Source organism: Thamnophis sirtalis, unplaced genomic scaffold, assembly GCF_051295495.1.
Source record: "Thamnophis sirtalis isolate CommonGarterSnake01/CBP01778 unplaced genomic scaffold, rThaSir2_p1.2 scaffold_13, whole genome shotgun sequence".
Taxonomy (NCBI): domain Eukaryota; kingdom Metazoa; phylum Chordata; class Lepidosauria; order Squamata; family Natricidae; genus Thamnophis; species Thamnophis sirtalis.
In genome coordinates, this window is record NW_028261393.1 from 9622474 (window position 1) to 9642645 (window position 20172).

Sequence of the window (20172 nt, forward strand, 5' to 3'; positions counted from 1 at the left end):
GAAGAGGCATTCTCAGACATTAAATAGAGAAGAGGCATTCTAGGCTAATAACACAATCACTGGGTTTGAAAGAAGGATGAGCATTTAGGGTGTGAGAACCGGAAGGAAGCTATGACTCTTCCTTAATGCCTTCTCCACCTCTACCACACCATAGAAAACAATGGAAAGCGATTCTTAACCTTCCTCACAAAAAATGAGCCCGTCCTCTGTGTCCTGCCAATGTCTGAACGTGTCGCTTTCTTCCTGCAAGAGGAGAAAGAGAATCAAGTCACCTCCAAGTCATGGTTTTGGAACCAGTTCACAGGATGGATATTGTGATGCCACTGGGAACATGCTCCTGTTCCTCTGAGATGGAACCTTGCCCTACCAGAAGTGAGGGTTGCTACTTCAAAACCACTGTGGTTCCTGCAGAACTGTCAACACCCAATGTAGACCTTTGCACTCCAGTGTCGTGCTGAATACCGCTAGTAAGTTGCCTTTCTAAGGATTCACATTGGTTGAACAGAACATCTGGCTTGCCGAGTCTTATTTTGGCCTTTGATTCAATTTGATTTTAACCTCTCTGGCCTAAATTAGACTGCAATAAAGGTTTGGTTTGATTTTGATGGTACCTCCCTTCTCATCATATGGCTTTCTTTTGACGTGTCCCCCATCAGCCAATTATGGAGCAAAGAAAATATTACTAAGCAAAAGTCTGCCTTAGAAAAAGTGACTTTCCTCACTAACCTTCATATCTGCAGGGCACCCTACTCTATCAGTAGGATGGTCACCATCAGTGGTGGGATTCAGCCAGCTCGCACCTATTTGGGAGAACTGGTTGTTAACTTTCTAAGCAGTTCGGAGAACCGGTTGTTGGAAGAAATCTCCTTTTGTTTTTTTCCACTTTACAGGGCTAATCCTGTAAGGAAGGCAGGAAGGAAACATTCTGGTGTTGTTTCTAGCCTAATCTTTATCGCCCTGCTTATAGAAACTGCCTCTCTGCTTAACCCTTATTAAATTGTAACAACTAAGGCGAAGCGCCCATCGACGTGAGTGATGTTGAGTTGGCCATGCCCACGCGATCACATGGCCACCGAGCCACACCTACCCATCTAGTCATTAAGGCAGAGAACCGGTTGTTAAATTATTTGAATCCCGTCACTGGTCACCATCATAAGTATTGTTGATCATTGCCTGCAAGTCATTGACTCTCACTTACCATCTCTTCAAGCCATAAGCCAGCAACCCCAGTGAGATAATAAGGGCAAGAATTATGCCAAGGCTAATCAAGGTGAGTTTCATCACTGTGGCTCTGCTGTCTGCACAGTACAAATGAAAAATAACAAAGGTTAGCAGGATCTCAATTTGATTTTGTGCCAGCTTGAGTCCATGACCTTATTTACTCATCAAACCTATGCCAATCAATGTCCCATCATATTTCTATTCATATAGCTCGCATGCTCAGAGGAACCCAGAAGCAGTAAACAATAGAACAACATTCAGCTTCTGCCAATTATTTGCTTTTATAACTTTGCAGAGACTCCGTTCTAACTAAGGATAATAGTAACAGAAAGGCTTAAAGCTTAAAGCTTATTTTCCCAATTCAACTAGACAAAAAATTAATGTGCATCTGAACTCCTCTTCATGTCTACATGTGAATGCACAAACACACACACACACACAAATGTGTATAATTGGGGGAAATGCATACACTGGGGGGAAGCTGCACAGGAAAAGTTGGATATATTTTGGAAAGCTGTGTGTGTGTGTGTGTGTGTGTGTGTGTGTGTGTGTGGATAGATAGATAGATAGATAGATAGATAGATAGATAGATAGATAGATAGATAGATAGATAGATAGATAGATATAGATATAGATATAGATATAGATATAGATATAGATATAGATATAGATATAGATATAGATATAGATATAGATATAGATATAGATATAGATATAGATATAGATATAGATATAGATATAGATATAGATATAGATATAGATATAGATATAGATATAGATATAGATATAGATATAGATATAGATAGATATAGATATAGATATAGATGATATAGATATAGATATAGATATAGATATAGATATAGATATAGATATAGATATAGATATAGATATAGATAGATAGATATAGATAGATATAGATATAGATATAGATATAGATATAGATATAGATATAGATATAGATATAGATATAGATATAGATATAGATATAGATATAGATATAGATATAGATATAGATATAGATATAGATATAGATATAGATATAGATATAGATATAGATATAGATATAGATATAGATATAGATGGATGGATGATAGATGATAGATAGATAGATAGATAGATAGATAGATAGATAGATAGATAGATAGATAGACAGACAGACAGACAGACAGACAGACAGACAGACACAGATACAGATACAGATACAGATACAGATACAGATACAGATACATAGATACACATATATATACATATACATATATGTGTGTGTGCATGTGTGTGTTGTATTTGTGCTGATAAATAGTGCTGATGATTTGTGCTGATATTTGGGCATACCAGGGGTTGTGACACTAAATACATATATATATAGATATATATAGATATAGATCTATATGTAATAGATCGTACTATGGAAACTGGTTTACTGAAAATCCATATATTAGGGAATGTTAGTATAAATATGAGAGAGGGAGAGAGAGTGAAGGAGAGAAGTACAGCTTGCAAAACATACAAATTAAATTGCAACGAGGTATCTGGTTTTTCATTCGGTTTTGTTGTTTATGTTTTCATTTTTGCTTTGTTTTTTAAGGAATCATCTATAACAGCGGTGTCAAACTCAAGGTCCATGGGCCAGATCCAGCCTGCAGGGTGCTTAGATCTGGCGGGGGGGGGCGCCCTGGAAACAGCAAAGGACTGGATAGCAAAAACAGAGCTCGAGAGCCCGTTTTCGCTGGCAGAGTGCTCAGGCCACCATAGGTGCCCCAACACACAAGTGATGTTGAGTTGTCCACGCCCACCATGGCCACACCCACCCCAGTCTTTCAAGGTCAAACACCACCCATATGTAGCCCTCAATGAAATCGAGTTTGACACCCCCTAATCTATAGCTTTCTTATGAGCTTTGAGCCATGGTGGCACAGCGGTTAGCATGCAGTAGTGCAGGGTAATTCTGCTGACTACCAGCTGACAGCAGTTTGGTAGTTCGAGTCTCACCGGCTCAAGGTTGACTCAGGTTTCCATCCTTCCGGGGTTGGTAAAATGAGGACCCAGATTGTTGGGGCAATAAAACTGACTCTGTAAACCACTTAGAGAGGGCTGTAAAGCACTGTGAAGTAGTATATAAGTCAAGTGCTAATACTATTTCTCTCTCCAAGCCAAGTATGAAAATATAAATCCCACTTTGAAAACGGACTAAATTTCATAGAGAATTCTTCAGTCATGAATTGCTCGTTGAAAAAAAATGTACTTTAGGATCAGCCAGCCTGATTTCTATTCTCAGGAATCTCCAAAATATTTGCAGAACACGAAGTTGCCTGGTTCTCATTTGACTAGCTGTCTTTCCACTGCCAAGAATTTCTTAATCAAGAATGGTCACCTAGGAACTGTAACAATATTTTTTCAAGGGAAATACTCACAGGATACACTAATGGTGAGGAGCTGTGATTCCTTCTTAGAGACAGAATTGAATGCTTTGCAAAGATATTCTCCTGACTGCTCAGGCTTAATTTTCCTGAGTACTAAGATTTTGGAATTCTCCATAAAGATTTCTTCTCCTTTCCAATACCACTTGTAAGTATCCACTAATGGGTAAGCATCATTATCACATTTCAAATAAACATCCATTCCTTCAGTAACAGATTTCTTGTCTAGAGTTACATGAACGTTACGAGGCCCGTCTGTCAGAAAAAGAAAGAGTCACTGAATTTAATCCAGCATTTGTATATTTGATTCTTTGAGTAATGTTTTTTTTTTATTTTAAAATTAATATAATCATTCCATCTTCATTTGAAGAGTATGTTGTCTGGATACAAATATCTTTGTTAAACAATAAATTACAGCATCCTTTGTTAAATTAATATTGATTTTGCAATATTTATCATAATAATATTCCACATATTAATTCTACAATATTAAGATAATAATATTCAACATACTAGTCATAATATTTACTTAACTCTTTTAACATATCTTCTTCATTTTGTTTCCCCATTTCCAACTTCCATTTTTATTATTTAACCATTGGTAAAATAGACCCCATACCATATAGCATTCAATTTGTTTTCTCTCCTTAATAGCCATTGTTAATCTATTCATTTCTGCACATTCTAATATTTTCTTAATCACGTTCTCAGCATCTGCGGCAAGGCAAAAGGATTTAGAAGGACTCAAGGAGAGACATAGGTGGAGAAATAGGCTTCTATATTCATTATTTCTCAACCTTGGTAACTTTCTGATATTTCCACTTCTAGAATTATTATCAGTGGTCATGTTGGTTGTAAAATTCTGGGAGTTGAAGTCCACTCATCTCGAAGTTATCAAGATTGCAAAACATGTTTTTGTCAAATCCATGGTCTTTGCCCCTATGGCAATCGCCTAAAAGCATCTGAGGACCTTAGAGAGGAAGATAGTCACCTTTCACTGTTGTTTAGAACCTCAATCTATGACTGACAAGGGAGTAATCAAACAACAAATACAACAGATCCTCCAGTACTTCCTTGAATATGTCTTGCCCATTTTTAAAATCACTTATCGGGTCAAGATCGTATCTGACAGCAGTAAATTCCACTAGCTTCCACTCAAATCATATCCAATATGGCAAGACTATCCCAGGTTCTGTGAAGTACAGCTTTCATTTTTTTCAAAGGAGAAGGAAGAGTTCTAGGACCACTATGGTAGGTTGTCCATTTTGTCATTGTTGTTGACTCCTGCTAAATGTCTGGACAAGTCCTGCAGTTTTTTTAAACAAAATTTCAAAAGTAGTTTCCCTTTGACTCCTGGGATTCCTGGGTCTGAAAAATAGGGATTGGCCCAAGGTCACCCAGATGGCTTTGTGCCTAAAGACGTAACCAAGAATCAAGCTTGAGTCCACCATGACTTCACCTAGGCGAGAAAGCCCATTGAGCACACAACAAGAATGTCATGACTATACACTGAAACTGTACTCACAATTCACTTCCAGCCTAATAGATGGAGACACCGCATTTGTTATGATGTTTTTTGAAACACAATGGTATCTGCCAGAATCCATTGACTGGGCATTCTGGATGAATAGAACACTTTCTGTAGAGTTCAGAGGCAGACGTGCTCCATCTTTATACCAGGTGTAGCTGAGTGTCTTGGGGTTGGCCTTTCCCACACTACAAGTCAGGCGAACAGGATCACCTTCGAGGACCAATCCCGAAGGTTCTCGGTTGAGCTTGAGGTCTTTGGGGCCATCTGTAGGATGAAAGGAGAAATACAAGCACACAGAGTGACATCCAGTTCCTCTTGAACATCTGCCCAGAGCGACCAGCATCGGAGGCACACATTAGCTACACTGAACAACTCAACTAATCGCATCCACTTTCCTTTTAGAACCCAAAGCTATATACTCTTTAATTAAATCATTCCCAGCTTTTGGTGTACCCCCCCCCCCCCAACCACTCTAAAGCATTTTTTTTTACTCAGTTGGTTTGCTTGTACAAACCATAGATGCAGGGGTGGGCTTCAAAAATTTCAGCAACAGGTTCTCTGCCCAGTTGCTGGGTAGGTGTGGCCAAGGTGGCGCAGTGGTTAGGGTGCAGTACTGCAGGCCACTTCAGCTGACTGTTATCTGTAGTTCAGCTGTTCAAATCTCACCGGCTCAAGGTTGACTCAGCCTTCCATTTTTCCGAGGTGGGTGAAATGAGGACCCAGGACTGTGTGGGAAATATGCTGACTCTGTAAATCGCTTAGAGAGGACTGAAAGCCCTATGAAGTGATATATAAGTCTAACTGCGATTGCTATTGCTATGGTGGACGCGGCCTAATCGGCCTCCTGCACCACAGCAAGAGGGGTGTTTTTGCCCTCCCAGGGCTTCGGGGGCTCTCTGGAGGCCGGAAATGGGCTCATTCCAGCTCCAGAAGCTTTCCTCGAGCTTCCGGGAGGGTGAAAACTGCCTCCCCCAGGCTCCTGGAGCCTGGAAAGGGGCCCATTTCTGGCCTTTCAGAGTCTCCGGGAGATCCATTTTTCACCCTTCCTGAGCATCCATGCAGGCCCTGCATTTACCTGGCATCCAAAATGGGCTGCGTGGAGACTCCTGGGAGGGGAGGGGTGGGCGTGGCCAGCCAGGAGTGGGATTTGGGGATTTGCCAAACCATGCAGAATTTCCGCCAGAGGATCGGCTGAACCCGGGTGAATCCAGAGCAGCCTACGCCTGCATAGGCAGCAATGCCCCACAATGATTTGATTATGCTCAGAGCTTTGTCAATATGAGGTTGTGGCTGAAATATTGAACTAGGAGTAGGAGATGCAGGTTCAAGTATACCTTCAGCTACAGATGCTAATTGAGTGACTTTGGGCAATCACTCTCCCAGGGCTTTTACTGTGGGGAACAATAGAGATGAGAGTACACCTGGGGCTCCTGAAAGTAAGGCAGGTTTATAATTCTATCGAAGAATAGAACAGAATCAAATCAAATAGAATCAAATAGAATCAAATAGAATCAAATAGAATCAAATAGAATCAAATAGAATCAAATAGAATCAAATAGAATCAAATAGAATCAAATAGAATCAAATAGAATCGAATAGAATCGAACGGAATGGAACGGAATGGAACAGAACGGAACAGAACGGAACAGAACGGAACAGAACGGAACAGAACGGAACAGAACGGAACAGAACGGAACAGAACGGAACAGAACGGAACAGAACAGAATAGAACGGAATAGAATGGAATAGAACAATAGAATGGAATGGAATGGAATTGGAATAGAATAGAATAGAATAGAATAGAATAGAATAGAATAGAATAGAATAGAATAGAATAGAATAGAATAGAATAGAATAGAATAGAATAGAATAGAATAGAATAGAATAGAATACTTTATTGACCAAGCGTGATTGGACATACAAGAAAATTGTCTCTGGTGCATAAGCTCTCAGTGAACATACAAGCAAGAAGTGATAAATCATGATCATTGTCATTATAAAAATACGTTCATCATAAATCATGAGATACACTACTTAGTGGTAGTCATAGGATACTACATAAGCAATCAACATAAATCATACTAGTGTCCATACTAGGACACTAAATAAAACAATATAATCATAAGATACAAGCAACAAAGGTTATAGTCATAAGAAGATAAGGAGATAGGTAATAGGAAAGATGAGAAGAAGAATGAATCAATAAAATAAAGCTAGGGTGACCCTAGCAGGGTTTTCTGTTGTATTTCCATGAGAGCCCCTTCCAAAGTTACAGCTGAAATTCTCATTCTAACACACCAAAAAGAGGAAAAGTTTTGAGGATATGAATATATTCATTTTAACGTTGAAATTTCAATTCAGTCAAAAGTTAATTAATTAATCTATTCGTACCCTTTTTTTTTTTTAGAGTTGGTGTGCTACCCAACAATATGGTGCAGCTCTGAACTCAAACAAAATGGTGCTAAAATTGAAAGATTTATAACTTGAGTTTCCTAAAATAACTCGTTCCACATTCAATCCCTTATACTTGCTCTATCCAAGACTTGAATGTGCCAATGCTCTTGTGGGTCTCCCTGGGAACAATGTAGCTGCTTAAAGGCTTCCAGCTCATCATACAATTATTCTTACTTACAGAGGACATCCAAAAGGATGCTTGGGGAGGAAGTGCAGCCAAGATAATTACATGCTTCACAACGGTAAGACGCGGAGAGTTCAGGTACTGCGAAAAATGTCAATGACGAGTAGCGACTTGTGGGCATGAAGATGGTTGACCTAAAAAACTTGTAATTATTGATGCTGGGGTAGCTACTGGCCACAGTACAGTTCAAAATGACTGTGTCTCCTTCCTTGACGGGCAAAGGATTTAAAGGAAAAAGTTGGACATTCTTGGGGCGATCTGCAAAACAAAATTGATAGGGTGTTGTTGTTGTTGTTGTTGTTGTTGTTGTTGTTGTTGTTGTTTGTGGTTGTCCAGCCTTGTTTTTTTAAATTAAAGACTTTTAATAGATTTTACAAATGTTTCCCCTTCCCCTTCCCTCCCCCGCCCCAACCCTACCCCCCCCTCCAACCCTCCCTCTCCCCAACCTCCCAGAGCAAAATACAGGGTATAAACATTTAACAATCATATACTAAGATAAGCTAACTAACTATAGCATCCTATCTCCTCTTGTACTTTAACTCCCCTTTTATTAAGCTAACTTTAGATAAATTGTAACATTCCTTGTTCATTCATTCATAAACCTAGTTGAAATTTCTTAGTTCGATATTTATTTTGAATGTGGTCAATCTTCTCCATTCCAGCTTGTATTTCTGATCTGAATGGTCCTTCAAATATGCTGAGATTTTGGGCATCTCTGCTAAGTTTACTACTTTTAACGCCCATTCTTGAATAGTAGGCAATTCTTCCTTCTTCCAATACTGCGCCACCAACAATCTTGCTGCCATTGTTAAGTTCAGAATCAAATTAGTCTCTATAACTGTCTGTAAATATACCTAGCAAGAACAGCTGGGAACAGGGTGTTTTTTTTAATGCAGTAAATAAGCTATAGCAGTGATGGCTGACCATTTTGTTGTCACGTGCCAAAAGTGTGGGCCTACCCACACACCTAATGCAATGCACGCATTCCCCCGTGTGCCCCACACCCCCTGCACATGTGTGCGTGACACCCCCCCGTGCATGTGCATGTGACACGGGCCATTTCAGGCCTAGCAGGCCTCCCAGTAGACTCCTGGGACCAAAAATGGGGTGCGAGGGGGCATGCTCCCCCCCATGCTGCCCCCTGCCTCCCACACGTGTCTCCCACATGTGCCCCATGCATGCGCAGCAGAGACCGAAAAAGCAGCTGATTAGCGGGAGGTATGCGCACATGCACGGAGGAGCTGAGCTGGGGCGATGGCTCTTGTGCCCACAGAGAGGGCTCCGCGTGCCACCTGTGGCATCACCATCACAGAACTGTAGATTTCTCCAGCTTTTGATAAAGGTTCTTTGCAGAGTTCTCTGAGGCAGGGGTCTCTTTAAGACTTGTGGACTTCAACTCCCAGAGTTCCTTAGCCAGCTTGAGGGACGCTGGGAGTTGAAGTCCACAAGTCTAAAGTTGCCAGGTTTGGCGACCCCCTGCTCTGAAGCCTCTCTGCAAAGTGGTACCCCACTTTGAATTAGCCGAGGCACTGATACGCGAGACAGGTTGGCGGTAGAAATCCAGCAACCCCTCTTTAGATCTTTGTTGGGGTGGTGCAGGATGCAACATGCTACAGCCCACAAAATATTGAAGTGCTGCGAATTGGGAGAAAATGTCAGTAAATTAAAAAAAATGCATATAAGCCGCAGTTCCAGAGGGAGATTTTGTAGGATGGCCAGGTGATAATTAGAACTACTTCAGAACGTTATCGTTTGTTGTCACTGTTAGGTAGAGAAGACAAATTTTATCATTTGAGGGACCTCTGAGCGTCACCTCCAGGACTTTAGTATTGAAGAAAGAGTTCCATACCTTGGATACTTTTAGAATGCAAAATTTGCCACCAATTCAACTGCAATGGAATCTGGAAATCTGTATTTTACCCTTCCATATAATGGCCTCCAGAGGACATTATATGGATCTCAGTTCTGCATTTCTGAATTGTGCCTTATTGGAGGAGAGGAAATATAGGACTGGGGTTGCACAGCGCTTAGTCGCCAAGTGGTTCTTTGGAGCATGAATGGAGCAACTTTCCACGGTGGTTTAAAACAACTGTGTCTTTTTCTCAACATCCCCACCAACACTGGGGAGCAGATCAGTGGTGAGATTCAAAATTTTTTACTACCAGTTCTTTGGGCATGCATTGGTGGGTGTGGCATAACTTGGTGAGCATGGCTTGGTGGGCATGACAGGGGAAGAATACTGCAAAATCCCCATTCCCTCCCAATCAGCTGGGACTCGGGAGGCAGGGAATAGATGGGGGCGGGGTCAATCAAAGGTGATATTTAGTGGTTCTCCAAACTACTCAAAATGTACGTTATTGGTTCTCCAGAACTGATCAGAATCTGCTGAACGCCATCTCTGGAGCAGAGCAGACAATGGAAAAGATCTCCTGCTAATCTATAAGTAATATGCAGCCATGCCAGTGGTGGGATTCAGCCAGTTCCCACCACTCCAGGAGAACCGGTTGTTAACCTTCTGAGCAGTTTAGTGAACTGGTTGTTGGAAGAAATCATTAGGGCAGAGAACCGGTTGTTAAATTATTTGAATCCCACCACTGAGCCATGAGGATTAAACAGCCTTCTGGTTTTTTTTGTACAACTTCCAGTGCCAGGATCTGTTTCTACTTACAATTAACATTCAGTGTGACAGAGCGATTTGAATGGCCAATCTCGTTGCGGGCCATACAATGATAGGTATCAGAATTGCTGGGTTGAATTCCCTCAAATCGCAGTTCCGGTCCATCCATGATAATACCAGGTGTGCTGCTTTTGTACCATTCATAACTGCTGACGGGAGGGTTGCCAATGGCTGAACATTTCAAAACCACTTCAGCATTTTCTTGGATGGGTAGTCGCGGCATTCCATTAATGATGACTTTTGGCAGATCTGGGGAATTGAAAACAAAATGGGTTTCAGGTTTTTTGTAAGGCAGATGTTTGGCAATTTCTTTCTCCTGAAGGGGCAAGGGAATAAATCAACTTGATGTGGACACGAAGATGGTGACAAAGCTGAGTATTGTAATTGATCTTGCAATTTTTGTTGTGTTATTCTCTCTCTCCCCCTCTCTCTCTCTCTTTCTCTCTCTCTCTCTCTTTCTTTCCCCCTCCCTCCTTCTCTCCCTCCCTCCGTCCCCCTGATTTTTTATGATCTTTTTCGAGGTGGTCATTAAACAAAAACCATGGTTGTTGAGAAAAATCATTGTTTAGTATCAGTATTTTTTTGCCAACAACAGGAAAGTTGGTTTCTGGAAAAAATAAGAATAGCACTTAAACTTATATATCACTTCACAATGCTTCACAGCCCTCTCAAAGCTGCTTGCAAAGTCAGCCTATTGCCCCCAGTAATCTGGGTCCTCATTTTACCAACCTCAGAAGGATGGAAGGCTGAATCAAATTTGAGTTGGTGAGAATCAAACTGCTGGCTGTGGGCACTGAAAAATTTGGGTTTGGTTTATTTACAGATGGGCTTATCTACAAGTATATACGGTAATACTTTTTTTAAAGTACCCATATATTCTGTATCTACTTACATTCAAGCCCATTGGTGGATAAGCTGACCCTCTCATTTTTAACCAAAGTACCATGAAAAATAGATAATGGATGGGCTGGATTGGCCATAGATGAACCAGGTGGCGCAGTGGTTAGAGTGCAGTACTGCACCCACTTCAGCTGACTGCTAAGCTGCAGTTCGGCAGTTCAAATCTCACCGGCTCAAGGTTGACTCAGTCTTCCATCCTTCCGAGGTGGGTAAAATGAGGACCTAGATTGTTGTTGGGGGCAATATGCTGACTCTGTAAACCGCTTAGAGAGAGTTGAAAGCCCTATGAAGCGGTATATAAGTCTAACTGCTATTGCTATTGCTACTTTTGAAAATTAAAACATACAAAAACATTTCTAGGGTTAGTTTGCTGTCTCTGTAGCTGATATATTTTTCATGGTATTTAGGTTGGCTTATTGGCAGATGAGTGTAGACTTTCCCTTTAGAAGATGAAAATATCTTCAGAAGAATTGGACAGTGAGGAGACCTTAAGAGAGAATTGATGCTCAGCAGCACCAATTAATCAACTCACACTGGACGTCGATGTTCAGATCTTTAGAACTGATACTTCCAATGCTGTTACCAACTTGACACCTGTAATTGCCAGAATCTGTGTCTTTTAAACTATAAAACTCTCTTCGATTGTCCCGTTGCCCATTGTTCAATCTTTCACCATTCTTAAACCACTGAAAAGAGACCACAGCAGGATTACTGCTGCCAACTATACATTCCAGAGTGAGTTTGTTTCCCTCTCTGAGTGTGCCTTCACGGTCAGCATTCAGTTTAACTCCTTTGGGACCATCTAAAAGCAAACAAGATTCAGAATTAAAATAAAACAAAACAAAAATGCTTGAGAAAAATGACTGACACAATTAAGATCCAATGTTCTAGGATTCAAATTACAGTGCTCAGAATTATAGTTACCTCATAGAGACAATGTTTATTTATTAATTTATTTATTAATTAGACTTATATACCGCTTCATAGGGCTTTCAGCCCTCTCTAAGCGGTTTACAATTTTTTTTTTAGCAAAGTGAGTCAGCAACTAGGAGTTTCAATCTCATAGAGATTCCCAGAGTCAAGGATGAGTCGGCATTAAAGAATGTTTAAAAACAATACTTTTGGACTCAGCAGAAAATGTCTAACCTCGTTCCTCTTCCCCTTTTAGTCTGTGGAATTTTTAGCCTTGTCCCTAATTTGGAATATTGTCTCTCACAGAAGAATGAACTTATTATATGAAGCATCAAAATATCGAGCCATGCAGTTTAAGCTTCTTGGCAGCCATTTGGTGTAAACAACATACTTAATGTAAAGGTATAGGTAAAGGTTCCCCTCGCACATATGTGCTAGTCGTTCCCAACTCTAGAGGGTGGTGCTCATCTCCGTTTCAAAGAGCCAGCGCTGTCCGAAGACATCTCCGTGATCATGTGGCCGGCATGACTAAACGCCAAAAGTGCACAGAACACTGTTACCTTCCCACCAAAGATAGTTCCTAGTTTTTACTTGCATTTTTACCTGCTTTCGAACTGCTACATTGGCAGAAGCTGGGAGAAGTACCGAGAGCTCACTCCGTTACACAACGCTAGGGATTCGAACCCCCAAACTGCCGACCTTTCTGATTGACAAGCTCAGCATCTTAGCCCTTGAGCCATCACTTCCCTTACTTAATTTAGATATTGTATTAAGCCAGTTTTTCTGGATTCACACAAGCAAGCTAGACCTAAACATACATTTTATCACCAGAGCAAATCTCTCTCCTGCCAAATCTATAATTAACTGAGATTATAACCAAACAAACTAGCTTGTTTGTTTTCTGAATGCAGTTCCTAGATCAGGGCTGTCAAACTTGCAGACCAGGGCTGGATGCATCACGCATTGGCCACACCCGGTTTAGTGAAGGGGGGAAGTCACGATATGTCAAGTGATGCTACTGTAATGTCACAGGTTTGACATCCCTGTCCTTGATTGTTACATAATTGGTTGTGATGTGTGTGTACACAGCCACTGTATGAAATAGAATAGAGAATAACAGAGTTGGAAGGGACGTTGGAGGTCTTCTAGTCCAACCCCCTGCCTAGGCAGGAAACCCTACAACTCTTCAGACAAATGGTTATCCAATCTCTTCTTTAAAACTTCCAGTGTTGGAGCATTCACAACTTCGGCAGTCAAGTTGTTCCACTCATTAATTGTTCTAACTGTCAGTAAAATTTTCCTTAGTTCTAAGTTGCTTCTCTCCTTGATTAGTTTCCACCCATTGCTTCTTGTTCTGCCCTTAGGTGCTTTGGAGAATAGCTTGACTCCCTCTTCTTTGTGGCAGCCCCTGAGATATTGGAACACTGCTATCATGTCTCCCTATTCCTTCTTTTCCTTAAACTAGACATACCCAATTCCAGCAAATATTCTTCATAGATTTTAGCCTCCAGTCCCCTAATCATTTTTGTTGCTCTTCTTTGCACGCTTTCTAGGGTCTCCACATCTTTTTTTTTTACATCTTGGTGACCAAAACTGAATGTAGTATTCCAAGTGTGGCCTCACCAAGGCCTTATAAATTGGTCTTAACACTTCACTATAATCTATAACCCTTTCCCTAAAATGTCTAGAAAACAGAGACATAAATTTTTGAAGGTCATGATTACAAAAGCGCTTCATTTTACACATGGAGATTCTTCTGTGTACCAAACAACTTGAAATGCCCACCCTTCACTATTCATATTAGACAAAGCATTCTTTCCATATGTCGCCATTGCCATGGATGTACTTAGGGGGGGGTTGTCCACATAAGATGCCCTTAAAAATAGACAAAGCTTTGATCAACCCATTGTGTCCACCATCTTGCCAATTTGGCCATATCCTAGGTATATCCTTGACCCCTTCATCAGCTTTTATCCCATAATACACTCACATTTCACCATCAGATTTGCAAACTGTTTCCTTATTTCTATCCCTTTGTGGGGTTTTAGCAAGCATGTCAATTGTTTCTCATGGTCCTCCGATGTGGCCTTGAAAGTCTGTTCAGCCTTTACTCTCTCTGTTTCAGTGGTCATTTGTTGGGAGAACTCGTGATGATCTTCTAGTCCTTCGATAGACAATTTTATGGGCTCAGCAAAGCAATGATAAGGTATTGAACATGTCACTTTATACTCGATGCCTTCTTTCATTTCTGGGGACCACGTATATATCAGTTGTAAAGGGGTTTCTGCAATCAGATAATTGAAGGAAGAAAATATTTTACACAGATGTTGAATAAAGTTGAATGGCTTTTTAATGAAAGTAATTTCATTGAATGAAAATTTATTCATTTAGGAATCTATCACGTTCAAACCAGTGTTTTATCATATACTCAGACTTAACTCTTGAGTGAAGAAAGAAAAGCCCCCCAAAAATCCTTTTACATGTAATACATATTTAATTTACCCCCTCTCCCATTACCATATTAAAAATTATATTTCAGAAGCAAAGGGATTTTGGATTCTGCATCCAAAATATTGGGAAGGGAAGGACATGGTGGTAGTAAGGCTCAGGTTGAGCATTCTTTTTCTTTTTCATTTTTTTTTTCTTAAAAATATTTTTTATTTCCATTTTCATAACATACACTCACGTGTATACTATACATAGCCCGTATCATATAGTATTAAATAATAATCGTATCAGTTCCTCTTGTCAACAATGCCCAGAAAAATAAAAACCCATTATAGCTCTTCTGCTCTCCATACACCTCTTTCTTCTACCTCTCTCCAACTTTCTATCTTCCCTCCATCATCCTTTCCTACTCTACTTCCCCTTCCTTTCTACTGCTCCTCTCTCTACAATCCACTCCTTATCCTTCTCATCTTCCCCCCTTACCCTCTCTCCTATCCTTCTCTACCCATCTTTCTTCTCCCTTCTGTTTCCCACTCCTCCTCTCATTGGTGTATTTCCTACTCTACTTCCCCTTCCTTTCTACTGCCCCTCTCTCTACAATCCACTCCTCCTTATCCTTCTCATCTTCCCACCTTACCCTCTCTCCTATCCTTCTCTACCCATCTTTCTTCTCCCTTCTGTTTCCCACTCCTCCTCTCATTGGTGTATTTCCACTACATGTCAATATGCTTAACATATCCTAGTTTTAAAGAAAATAATAATAATAATAATAATAATAATAATAATAATAATAATAATAATGAAAATATAAGAGAAAACAGTATACATGTGGAGTCAAATTACATTAAAATCTAACACGTCTCGTCAACCCTGATATATATCCCTCCCCCCCACCCTCCCCCACAACCCCCCACAACCGGTTGGGCACTCTTGATTGGAAAGATGGAAAGACAAGAAACCAAATATATTTTAACTATACTTCAGTTGAGTAGTCATAAGTAAAGAGCAAGATACATTTCTGGACAATCTTTCATCCCCATTTGAGAAAATATGACCAAGCTATTGAATGCATCCTTCTGCTGAATTAGGAAAACAGAGTATTTTAAGTACCATGGATGGAAAGCACTATTTTCTTGGAAGTTATGTCCTAATTAATAGCCTGGAATCATTTGTAGACTGGAAGTTGCAAGTTCAAAGCTTGTTTGTGATGTTTTGAAAAGGAACTTTTGAACTAACAGAGATAAGAAGAGAGATAGAAGAGAGACAGAGGAAGAGGAAGAGAAAAACTTACCATAAACTCTAATACTAACTTTAAAGAACCATCTATGTTGCACAGGCAAGTTTCCAGCTTTCCAATAAAGTCTGATCCCATAAGTGCCTGTATCACTTTGGTGGAGCTGGGAAATTTTCAAACTGCAGTTTTTGCGTCCTAAATCACCCACAAATGTCACTCGATTGCGAAACTCCGAACTGACTTCAGCTACTGTCTGGTTGCTATTATATAAGAGCGTTCCACTGTAATCTCCTATGCCGTTATCAAATGAAGGATTAAAATACCAAGCAAAGGACACCTGGTTGATAGATCGACTTTCATACTCCTCTTTGATTTTGCATGAAATGATCACACAAGATCCCTCCCAAGCACTTAGGGTTTTGGGTGTCACAGATAATGGCTCACCTAGAGAACCTGAAAAGAGAATTAAATAATGATATTTGGTTAAGTTCCATCTCCTTACCTCTCAAAACAAAATGCGCTGAGAGAGCCACAAGTCAGTAGTGTTTTCTTATTTCCACGGTGAAAAGCCTCCATCCCATCTCAGATTTTACTCACGGTTTGGAAGAGGATAAAAAGTGAAACTATCACAAAGAAATGCAATGATCGAGCCGTAGCTTGCTTCCTCCAAGGAGGTCTTTCCATTTCCATCCTTGTCAGTGCTCCTTCATCACAAAGTTGAAAAGAGTTTCCAAGAAGCTGTTGATAAGCTCAGAGGGAGTTGCACGATAAAGAAAAAAAATGCAACAGTCCCAAAGCACACCAATTTAGAACAATAAAAAATGGAATAGAACAGAACAGAACATAGGATGGGATGAGATGGGATGGGATGGGATGGGATGGGATGGAATGGAATAGAATAGAATAGAATAGAATAGAATAGAATAGAATAGAATAGAATAGAATAGAATAGAATAGAATAGAATAGAGGGTAGATTAGGGTAGGGATAAAATAGAAAAGAAAAGAATAGAAAAGAATAGAAAAGAATAGAAAAGAATAGAAAAGAATAGAAAAGAATAGAAAAGAATAGAAAAGAATAGAAAAGAATAGAAAAGAATAGAAAAGAATAGAATAGAGGGTAGGGTAGGGTAGGGATGGAATAGAATAGAATAGAATAGAATAGAATAGAATAGAATAGAATAGAATAGAATAGAATAAGGGTAGATTAGGGTAGGGATAGAATAGAAAAGAAAAGAATAGAAAAAAATAGAATAGAGGGTACGGTAGGGTAGGGTAGGGTAGGGATGGAATAGAATAGAATAGAATAGAATAGAATAGAATAGAATAGAGGGTAGATTAGGGTAGGGATAGAATAGAAAAGAAAAGAATAGAAAAGAAAAGAATAGAATAGTTGGTAGGGTAGGGTAGGGTAGGGATGGAATAGAATAGGATAGGATAGAATAGAATAGAATAGAATAGAATAGAATAGAATAGAATAGAATAGAATAGAGGATAGGATAGGATAGGATAGGATAGGATAGGATAGGATAGGATAGGATAGGATAGGATCCAAGTGTGATTGGGCACACAAGGAATTTGTCTCCAGTGCATAAGCTCTCAGTGTACACACAAACAACAAAGTGATACATCATGTCATACGATACAATCTTAAATCATAAAATACAACAACAATTGACGAATCATAATATACCAATAGAAGAAGACAGTAGGAAAGATGGAGGCATGAAAGACGAGGATAATCGCAATACAGCCTACCCTACAAGATGGGTAAATACCTTTGAGCAGAAGACAGTGCTGCTTGAAAGAAATATCAGAATCTCTCCCCTCTCATTCCCTACCTAAAACTAAAACTGTTCTGGCTTTCTTGGATTCCCTGTTGATGGAAACCTATCTTCCATTATACAACAGGAGATCAGGCTACTTTTAAAAAACTGAATGTCTTCTTACCACCAGCTTCCAGTACCAGCAGTCTACAGCAACTATCACATTCTTCCTACAGGGACAGTAGATTTCTGTGTAGATCTTACTTAACTACTGCTGTGTGCCATGACCATTCAAGGTTAGTACTTTGCAACCAATCCTCACATGCATAACCATTGCAGTATCCCTCAGTCATGTGGTCACACATGGCACACTGTATTTTTCAACAAGGCCACATTTACAACTGTGTTATTTAATGACCAGACTGCCAGTCTCAATTGTGGTCACCAAGTGAAACTCCCTATACATAAGCTGGAGGCTGTCAGGATCTGGATGGCAGCGAACAAGCTTGCACTCAATCCAGACAAGACCGAGTGGCTATTGATGTTGCCTCCCAGGGATAGTCCAGACATTCCACCTCTCAGCCTGGGGGGGTGAAATTATACACCCCTCAGAGAGGGTCCGCAACCTGGGTGTCCTCCTGGACCCACAGCTGATGTTAGAACACCATCTGTCAGCTGTGACCAGGGGGGACCTTTGCCCAGGTCCGCCTGGTGTACCAGTTGCAGCCCTATCTGGACCAGGAGGCATTTCGAATGGTCACTCATGCCCTCGTCACCTCAAGACTGGATTACTGTAATGCGTTCTACATGGGGTAGAAGAGTGTTCGAAGACTACAGTTGGTCCAGAATGCAGCCACGCGAGCGATATTGGGTGTACCTAGCTACACCCAAGTTACACCTATCCTCCGCGAGCTGCACTGGCTCCCTATTGGTCTCTGAACGCGCTTCAAGATGCTAGTCATTACTTTTAAAGCCCTACATGGTTTAGGACCTGGCTACCTAAGAGACTGCCTCCTGCCACATACCTCCCAACGACCAACAAGATCCCACAGGTTGGGCCTCCTCCGGGTGCCGTCGGCCGGACAATGCCAGCTGGCAGCCCCTCGAGGGAGGGCCTTCTCTGTAGCTGTGCCGACCCTGTGGAACGATCTACCCGTAGAGATCCAGAACCTTTCCACTCTCTCGGCCTTTCGAAAAGCCACCAAAACCTGGCTGTTCCGGCAGGCCTGGGGCTGTTGATCAATGTCCAGCCCCACCTAGACAGAATGGATGGTGTGTAATTTTAATAACTGTATTTTTATTCTTAAATTTTTAAATGTTTTTTATCTTGTTTCTGTAAGCCGCCCAGAGTCTTACGGGATTGGGCGGCATACAAATTTTATTAAATTTCAAATTTCAAAGCAAGGATGCACCAAACTCTAGAATTTGACTATACAAAATCTGTCAACGATTTGAATTATGTTATGTTATTGGTCAGGTCCGTCTATTTGATTCTCTGAGATCTGTTCAGTTTGATGTTGAAAATTTGATTCTTATAATTGTACAAATATGACTTTTTATTAGCTAAATAGTCATAGGCTTATTGTATTGATTTGTCATATAACAAATGATTATTTGGGGTTTTTTTTTAGTTTTTATTTGATTCTTTTTTTGAATTTCACTACTTAATTTCCCTTTAGCATATAGTTTGCTTTGAACAGTATGAAACATATAAGGATTATATTTAGGTTTTCCCACTCATAATGTTTAAATCAAACTCAGTAATCACTATGATATTTTAAAAAAGGAACTGTAAGTATGAATAAACTCTCGGACTTACTTCAATTAAGATTACGAAATATTTTTTGTTTGATTTGGGATTGTTCCTATTTATTTTACTTTTTACTATTGTCATCAAGTAAACCCACTAAAACGAAGAGCCGACCTTGCCATGACATTAGTCATGTAATGCAGTGGTGGGTTTCAAATTTATTTAGAACATCTTCTGTAGGTGTTGCCTGCTTTGTGGGAGTGGCTTGCCGGCCATGTGACCAGGTGGGAGTGGCTTGGCAGTCATGTGGCTGGGTGGGCATGGCCAACCTGTAAAATGTGGTGAAACTCACTTAACAACGCTCTTGCTTAGCAACCAAAATGTTGGCTCAGAAACTCTGGCATTTGAAGCACGCAAGTCTTAAAACTGTCAAGTTACAAGACCCTTGTACCCCTAACCCTTTAGAAAAAAAAACCCAGGGGTGTTCAAACTTGATAGCTTTAAGACTTAGGGACTTCAACTCCCAGAATTCCTCCTCCAGTTATGTTGGCTCAGGAACTCTGGCATTGAAATGTGCAAGTCTTAAAGCTGTCAAGTTACAAGACCCTTGCACCCCTAACCCTTTAGAAAAAAACCCCCAGAGGTGTTCAAACTTGGAAGCTTTAAGACTTGTGGGCTTC

General features: G+C 40.3%; 1 protein-coding gene across 1 annotated transcript in view; it reads right to left on the reverse strand.

Annotated features, from left to right (window-relative positions):
- LOC106546459 (B-cell receptor CD22) overlaps positions 1 to 20172 on the reverse strand; it is a 34377-nt gene that overhangs the window by 7881 nt on the left and 6324 nt on the right. The window contains exons 3-11 of the mRNA XM_087727827.1: positions 16036 to 16431; positions 14287 to 14580; positions 11917 to 12186; positions 10476 to 10733; positions 7802 to 8065; positions 5164 to 5433; positions 3633 to 3893; positions 1199 to 1298; positions 180 to 243 (exon numbers count right to left, since the gene is read on the reverse strand). Of these exons, the coding sequence (XP_087583953.1) occupies positions 180 to 243; positions 1199 to 1298; positions 3633 to 3893; positions 5164 to 5433; positions 7802 to 8065; positions 10476 to 10733; positions 11917 to 12186; positions 14287 to 14580; positions 16036 to 16431 (2177 nt within the window). The remainder of the gene's footprint in view (positions 1 to 179; positions 244 to 1198; positions 1299 to 3632; positions 3894 to 5163; positions 5434 to 7801; positions 8066 to 10475; positions 10734 to 11916; positions 12187 to 14286; positions 14581 to 16035; positions 16432 to 20172) is intronic.